The sequence below is a fragment of the Electrona antarctica genome (genome assembly GCF_951216825.1).
Source record: "Electrona antarctica genome assembly, chromosome: 13".
Lineage (NCBI taxonomy): Eukaryota > Metazoa > Chordata > Actinopteri > Myctophiformes > Myctophidae > Electrona > Electrona antarctica.
The window spans coordinates 33,632,860-33,641,353 of record NC_136794.1 but is presented as its reverse complement, the minus strand read 5'-3'; the positions used below and the strand labels follow the sequence as shown (position 1 = coordinate 33,641,353).

Genomic DNA, 8,494 nt, shown 5'->3' with positions numbered 1-8,494 from the left:
TTGATGCAAAGATTGAAAACAAACAAACACAGAGGTAAGGTACAGATTCATGCAAAACTAGAAAAAGTGCCCTTCTGGGCACAGGTCTCCACCAGGAGGATAGGAGTGTGTGTGTGATGTTTGGCAAAATGTTTAGGAGCAATATAAACGTGTGTGTGTGTGTGTGTGTGTGTGTGTGTGTGTGTGTGTGTGTGTGTGTGTGTGTGTGTGTGTGTGTGTGACGCGGCTTGGCCTGTTGTAGCGCCACCATGAGGCTGATTTGAAAACTGTCAAGCGGCATTTCTTCCAAAGCCTAGTGGGAATATGCATGCACAGTTTCACCACAATCGGACACTGCGTTGAGTAGTTGTGGCGATTTGTACAAAACGGGTACAAAGCGGGCTACTCCTGAAAAGTTTAGAATCTTAACCAATGAGGGTGGATTATGAGAAATCAAACAAACCCGTCTTGATCACAGGACTATGAAGAGCATGTGTACCGATTTGCGTGACATTTGGATAAAATCTGAAGGAGTAATATTAGAAAATGTGTTTTACATATGTCGGCCTCCTGGTGGCGCTATAAAGAGCAGATGTGAAAAATTCCAGGCAAAGGTTTTTCCTTGGCCTCTAGAGAGTTGGCATACAAAGTTATCCACAGATCCGTGCAGTTAGAGGTAAAACACTTTTCGGCCAGTTATAGCGCCACCTTGAGGCTGAGTTGAAAATGTTCATTTGGCATTTCTTCCTCGGCCTAGTGGGAATGTGCGTGCACAATTTCACGGAAATCACTCGATGTGTTCATGATTTGCAGCATTTTGTTTGAAACTGAGCACTCCTGCTTGCTTTGGAAGCCAATCTTAGCCAATCAGGATGGAGTCTGAGAAATCTGAAAGACCCGTTTCGTTGAATGGCTCTAGAGAGACTGTGTACCAATTTGCGTGATGTTTGGACAAAATCTGTAGGTGTACTGTCCAAAAACTTGTTTTGCACAAAGCGGTCTCCTGGTGGCGCTATAACAGGCCGTTCTGGAAATTTTGGGGCAGAGGTTCTTCGTTGGCATCCAGGGAGTGTGAGTGCAAAATTTGGCATCGACCGGGTTAACGGTGCCGGAGATTAGCTGTTCACAGACGGAAGGACGGACGGACACACACACACACGGACGGACGGACGGACGGACGGACAAGTGCAAAACATACTCTCTCCCCATGCCTTCGGCCTGGTGGAGACAATAATGCCAAATAGTATCAGGGAATCAGAAGAATGACCAATCTGGGAATAAATGTGTTAAGGTGTCTATAGTAACACATCTCAAGACTGCTCCCTAGGAGACAGCTGCTGAAAGTTAATAATACTATAATATCTTTCATTCTGCTTTAAGTAGCATTGATTGATTGATTGATTGATTTATTAACAGTTTGCAGAATTACAGTACATTTCAAGTACAACTCAATACAAAAACTGTTAACAGTGAGTGGACGACACCATAAAGCATTACACTTGTTTACAATAGGGCCCACCATTTTCAATTCATCAAAACATTTAGAGACGTACGAATATACACAACTATATAGTCAAAAAGAAATCATCATAGGAGGTAAAAAGGGAAAAGAAATATATACAGTGAGGGGAAACAGGGGTGGGTGGGGGATTCAGATTTTACGGGGGCCAGTTTCGAATTGCAGCCGTCCGTAGGTGCCCTTTGAGAGCAGTTTTGAAGGAGTCCAGGGATTCGCATGTCTTAATGACTGTTGGTAGGGCGTTCCACATTTTGGTGGCATAGGAGCGAAATGAATTTAATCCCTTGTTTGTACCGAATCTGGGTTGCACATGGTTTGTTGCACTCCCTCTGGTGTTGTGGGAGTGGACTTCGTTGACATTAAGGAAGTATTTAGACAGGTAGGCCCACATAGATATCTTGGTGGAGTAGCGAATCTTGTGTGTGACAGGTCAACCTAAGGCTGCACAATCGCGACACATTGTGAGCTTGTAGATCTGCTATTTTAAAATAGCAGATCTACAAGCTCAGATCTACAAGCTCACAATGTGTCGCATCGCGACACATTGTGAGCTTGTAGAGCTCACAATGTTATTTTCAAAAGATTTTTATACATTTGAAAACTTGAAATGAGACATTCCTCATATTGACTACTTTCTACTTTTGGTCATTTAAAGTACATTTTGATGCCAATACTTTGTACTTTTACTCATACATTTTGAATTCCTGACTTTGACTTGTAACGGAGTATTTCTATATTGCAGTATTGATACTTTGCTTAAGTAAATAATGTGAGTACTTTTTCCACCACTGCCACTACTTTAAGTCAAGTAAAGAATGTGACTGGGCAGCCTTTGGTGTATAATGGAGTCGTAACGGCCAGGGATTGAACCCCGACCTCAGACCTACAAAAGGTAGAAGTACTCACTATGCAAGATTGTCCCGTTTCACAAGTTATCTCATATGTATTTTCAAATAGCCAAAGTTTAAATAGGGCTGAAGTGGTAAATGTATGTTTTATAATAATAATCAAAATCTACAAATCTAACTAAGTTTTCAAGTAATTGTAGTGGAGTAAAAGTGCAATATTTGTCTCTGAGTTGTTAGTGGAGTAGAGGTAAAACCATTGATATTTGTAAATACTCCTAAAAATGGCACAGTACTTGACGTTAGTTACATTCACTCCACCCTTCTCCATACAGCCATTGAACCCTGAGCTATACAGGGTTGGACACAATCAGCAGCAGCACTAAAGGAGAGGAGATATACGTTTCTACCAACTGACAGAACTGGATCATTCACAACTCATTCATTACATGGTAAGCACCTAATATATAATATAAAATATAATATGTACATGAAGCCAAAAAGTTGTTGGAAAGAAACCTATATCAAACTTTGTATTATGAGGAAATGGGTCATATATGTCTTGAGTCTTTGACAGAAGCTTGTAACAAAATAGCTTCATATAGCTTAAAAGTATGTAACATTAACATAATTTATGAAGTGTGATATTTATACAGTGCTGTGTGCACTCTTCATGGTGACTTAGGGTTTGGATTGTGCCAATAGGTTAATGCAACCGCATGTTTTAAAATAATTATGCTGATGAAAGTGAAAATGAAAGTATCATGAATACTTTGATGACTTGCATAATGAGGCTGAAAAACAAAAAGGTGCGGTATGCTTGACAAGTGTCCACCATGTAGAATACAAGTATTCATTACATTTACATAACAAACATTTAAAACATTTTGGATTTCTGACAACAAAATGTTGTCCATCAGGTTGCTGTTGACGGCTTGATGCAATACACATCCGTGGTGCAATGGACGCAGAAAAAAAAGGTGAGCATTTTCCATCCTTGTTAGTTCAGTAGTAATCTCAGCAAGGCAGATGGCTTCTTGGTTAGAGTGGGTGACAATATTATCACACGTAAAGATGAAATTACCTACCTAGGTTCCATCCTGGAGGCTAATCTTTCCGGTGATAAAATGGCCACCAACGTAATAAAAAAAGTCAACCAAAGAACAAGATTCCTTTACAGGATCTCCTCACTGGTCAACAAAACACCTTGAAGACCTTAACAGGAGCCCTCATACAAGGTTTCTTTGACTATGCATGCACCTCCTGGTACCACAGCACCTCAAAGGCCCTTAAAACAAGGCTCCAGAATTCCCAAAACAAACTGGTCAGGCTCCTACTTGGCCTCACCCCCCGAACCCACCTCACCCCTGCCCACTTTGACAGGCTGGAATGGCTTAGGGTCGACGACAGAGTACAGCATCTTGCAATGGGTCTGGTCCACAAGATTCGATACACCACCAAGATACCCATGTACCTGTCTAGATACTTCCTTAATGTTAACGAAGTCCACACCCACAACACCAGAGGGAGTGCAACGAACCATGTACAACCCAGATTCGGCACAAACAAGGGACAAAATTATTTTCGCTCCTATGCAACCAAAATGTGGAACGCCCTATCAACAGTCATTAAAACATGCAAATCCCTTGACTCCTTCAAAACCGCTCTCAAAGGGCACCTACGGACGGCTGCAATTCAAAACTGGCCCCTGTAAAATCTGAATCCCCCCCCACCACCCACCCCTTTTTCTCCTCACTGTATGTTTCTTTTCCCGTTTTACCTCCTTTATGATGAATTCCTGTTCTGTTCTTTGGCTATATAGAAATGTCTATTTGTACGTCTCTAAATGTTTTGATGAATTGAACAAGGTGGACCCTCTTGTAAACAAGTGTAATGCTTAATTGGGTCGTCTACTCACAGTTAACAGTCTTTGTATTGAGTTTGTGCTTGAAATGTACTGTAATTATGCAAACTGTTAATAAATATTTCAATCAATCAATCAATCAATACTTGAGGTGATAGAGAGTACAGTATATTGTAGGCTAGTTGACCGGTTCTAGCTTTTGTATAGGGTGTACACTTGTACATCCGTTTGCAAAACTATGAATGTATAGGACCAGCTGTTGTTGTGCTATACTATTTATGAGGCAGATGTAGAGATGAGAGCTTTATTTTCCATTGAAATGGCAATAACATTCTGTGATGCATTTATCTCCACCACTCTCCCTTTCTCTTGCAAACAGCACGTTATGTGATGGAGCACAGGGCACGGTTGATTCAAGATGTGTCTGCAGTCATGCCTATAGTAGACAGTCTAGGGACCATGGTCTATTCTGAACTCTACACCGAGATTCTAGGTGAGAAGACAAGACAGCAGCAGATGAGGATACTGTATGTCCAGCTGCTACAACCAGGAACATCAACAATCCGTGCAGAATTTTACAATGCCGTAAAAGAACACCAACCCTTCCTGCTGGAGAAAAATGGTAAGATGTTCTACTATATTACTTTTAATTTTTGTATTATTATTTTTAGAATAGGTATATAACTTTAATAAATAAATACATTTTGAAAAGCCTCTCGAAATATTGTTATATGCAACATAGTTGGGGTCCATAAATGTTAAAATGTGTGGTTTGCAGAAACATACAATGCCAATTGCCAACGTTTCACGCCATGGCTTTGTTTGGAGGCTAGCCTAGCCACCAATAAGATAAGAGGGTCTTTTTGTCTGTCTATGTAGGCTACTGTACTGTATGTATAAGAAATGTCCTCCTCTTTCAACAGCAGTGTCAAGAGAAGAGACCATGGACCGTGTGTCCTCGGAGCAGGTACAATAAATGGCTTCAACCTACAGTAGTGCTGTCCAAAGTAGACCTAGAATGCCTGTGATCATTTAATTAACTTCGTAAATTTTCATGTATCATAGGCATAGAACGGTCGCTACTGTCCCTGGTTGAATTCAATTGTGTGCGGCCTGAATGTGATAAATGCTCCGTTTGTACTCACCCATTAAATAATTCCAAAAACGTGGAATGAAATATGGTCCTCTAGTTTTATATCCATGTGAAAGTTCTGGCACAAAACGTGTATTTAGTCAATTATCTCCACTTTTTCAAGAGATTCACACGGACGTCTTTCTCTCCGGGCGAGGGGGGGACTGGAATGATCGATGAACTGATTTTAGACGTCATCACCAATTGACAAGGGAAACACAAAAGTTTGGGTCACACAATTGGCAGGTGGTGTGATTAATTACCCAGCACCTATCGCAAGGCACCTGCCAATTATGTGACCCAAACTTTTGTGTTTCCCTTGTCAATTGGTGATGACGTCTAAAATCAGTTCATCGATCATTCCAGTCCCCCCCTCGCCCGGAGAGAAAGACGTCCGTGTGAATCTCTTGAAAAAGTGGAGATAATTGACTAAATACACGTTTTGTGCCAGAACTTTCACATGGATATAAAACTAGAGGACCATATTTCATTCCACGTTTTTGGAATTATTTAATGGGTGAGTACAAACGGAGCATTTATCACATTCAGGCCGCACACAATTGAATTCAACCAGGGACAGTAGCGACCGTTCTATGCCTATGATACATGAAAATTTACGAAGTTAATTAAATGATCACAGGCATTCTAGGTCTATGTCCAAAGATATTTTACATTATAAAATCAACACATCTGTTATGTTATGTCCATTACAGCTCGCACACATTCAGAAACATGTCAAAACTTGTTAACCTTTCTGTTAGTTAATTTTGTTTGTCTGCTTTTTCACATTGTCTGCTTTTTCACATTGGCCCTTAATTTTTGCTTTAAATAGGTTACGTAACATAACATAACATAACAGAAATGCACATTAATTCGTATTCCCTGCTTATTTATTTCAACTGAAGCTTGAGTTCAGTCTCTTCACAAGGATGCATGCATTAAGTGAACAAAGCAGAGACGTTAACCTTCATCTATTTGTACCAGGATTCAACCCGGCAGGGGACTCTCGAGGAACGTATCTTTGATGCTCTGAGCGAGCTGACAGAGAAGGAGTTTGATGAATTCCGCTGGTGGCTGCGAAAGCCAGCATCTCTGGAAGGCCTGCAGCCGATCTCGACGGACCGCCTGGAGAAAGCCAACAAGACAAGGACCGCCGATCTGATCGTGCAGACGTACACCAATGAAGGAGAGAAGATAATGGTGAATGTACTGGGGAAGATTAAACGCTCTGATCTGCAGGGGAAGTTTGGAAGCATACCCTAAAGGTAAGTGAAGAAGAGCTGCTCATGTTGATGTCTGCCTGCCTGCCTGCCTGCCTGCCTGCCTGCCTGCCTCTCTGTCTCTCCAGCTCTTTAGTAAACACTAGTCCTTACCCGTTCTGAATATATGAACAGCAAATGATGTTCAGTGTGGGTATTAGGGTAATGCAATGTAATAGATGACATTACTGATAGGGGGGAATTGTTTACAGATGGTCTAACAACAGGGTTTAAGTCCACCCGGATGGGGAATTGCCTTGGCAACAGTTACAATCCTGTGCACTTTTATATCTGTTGCCTGTTGCCATGATCATAACATTATGAATACTTGTGATGGTGATGTTCAGTGTGAGCTGGCTTTCAGGTGCCTGTGCCACGCAACCCCTGCGTTGGCCGCGATGCTTCCCCAAAGAAGACGTTCTGTCGACTGACCCAAGAGTAGCTAGTAGTATCAGGGTCCGAGTTGTTTTCCCCGTGTGGGTCTGTTATGCGGAAAAGTGTGTCCCAGTATTAATCTGTGTCCGTCCCAACATGCATTTCACTGGTGACCCGGAAGTGGACAGACAGACAGCAAGTACAATTGGACATGATGAAATGGGATTATTTTCTTTAAACGAGCAGACCAAATTGAAACTGGAACACTATAAAATTGAAGCTGATAAATGGGTACTTGGTTCAGATTGGATGGAATTGGCAACCCACCCGTATTTTCTGTTTATTAAGAGCTGGAGAGACTGGGGTCACGGTGTGAGCCCTTGATATTGAACAAAGACTCTAGTCAATAGCAATGATTACTATCACATTTAAACACAAAGTATCAGCTGCTACACCTGACTTTAATTGTAAATGAAAACAATGCATTGTTTTTCCTCCAGGTCGTCCAAGGCAGCGGCACGAATCAGATGTAAGATGCAGAGATCAGATGTTGTGGTTAATACTACTCACCACCTACAATTATCAACACCACTATGTCACAAGTATGTCACAACAGTAACACGCCGCATTGGCGACACACTGTGAGCTTGTAGATCAGTTATTTTGAACACAATTCCTTTGTACTTTTAAGGTCCCTGCACACTGCTTTTTTTTCCACCGGTTTTCCGAAAAACCGAATACAGGACTTTTGCTATTACAGTATTTTCATATTGGTATTATTGCTAATTTCACTTAAGCACGAGGCTTTGTATTTTGTCCCGCTTTCTCAGTGGAACTTATTTCCAACCCTCATCAAAGTAGACCCCCACTTTTTCTTTTAAAACCACCCTCAAAACTCAACATTTCTTCCCACTATTTTTGCTCTACTACTTTTGTCTACTACTATAAAGTGCTCCTTTTTTATCATATTTTGTAGCTCCTATTTTCTTTTCTTCTCTTTTCTTTTTGATAGATTGACATTGTGATTGACACAATGCATATTTGTACATATCTGTCAAAAGGATGAAAGACAATAAAGCTTGCAAGCTTATTTCCATTGTCGTCCTTTGAGTGTATGGTGAGTGTGTCTAATCAAATAAATATCAAATATCTAAAAATTGAATCAAGCAACTGTCTGGGGTGCACACAAAAGCCATATATAATATAATATAATACAACTGTAAGTAAACGTACATGTATATGTGACGTGTGGCCGTTTATGTCACAAGAACTTTGAGAAACACAGTGTATTTAAAGTGCACTAATTAAAGTGCGGGGTGCATTGTACTGTGAGACTCATTTAAAACCATATAGCCAACTACGCCACCCTTGGATTAAAAGAGTCAAGGGAACTCTAACTCTAAACAATAAAAGGACACTCAGGTTCGATATTAAAACCAGTTTAAAAAGAGCAATAAATTAAGGAAAACGATAAAAAGACTGAAACAGGATTAAGGTGGGGGATTACAACAATAGTTTTAT

The 8,494-nt window shown here is 40.7% G+C and overlaps 1 protein-coding gene across 1 annotated transcript; it reads left to right on the top strand.

Moving 5' to 3' along the window:
- Nucleotides 1-4,586: 4,586 nt before the first annotated feature.
- On the top strand, nucleotides 4,587-7,659 carry LOC306935114 (uncharacterized protein). The gene is made up of 4 exons (XM_079517988.1): nucleotides 4,587-4,829; nucleotides 5,131-5,174; nucleotides 6,324-6,604; nucleotides 7,474-7,659. Exons 1-3 carry the CDS (start codon nucleotides 4,598-4,600, stop codon nucleotides 6,600-6,602), a joined length of 555 nt encoding a protein of 184 aa, XP_079374114.1. The 5' UTR covers nucleotides 4,587-4,597; the 3' UTR covers nucleotides 6,603-6,604; nucleotides 7,474-7,659.
- The last annotated feature ends 835 nt before the right edge of the window (nucleotides 7,660-8,494 follow it).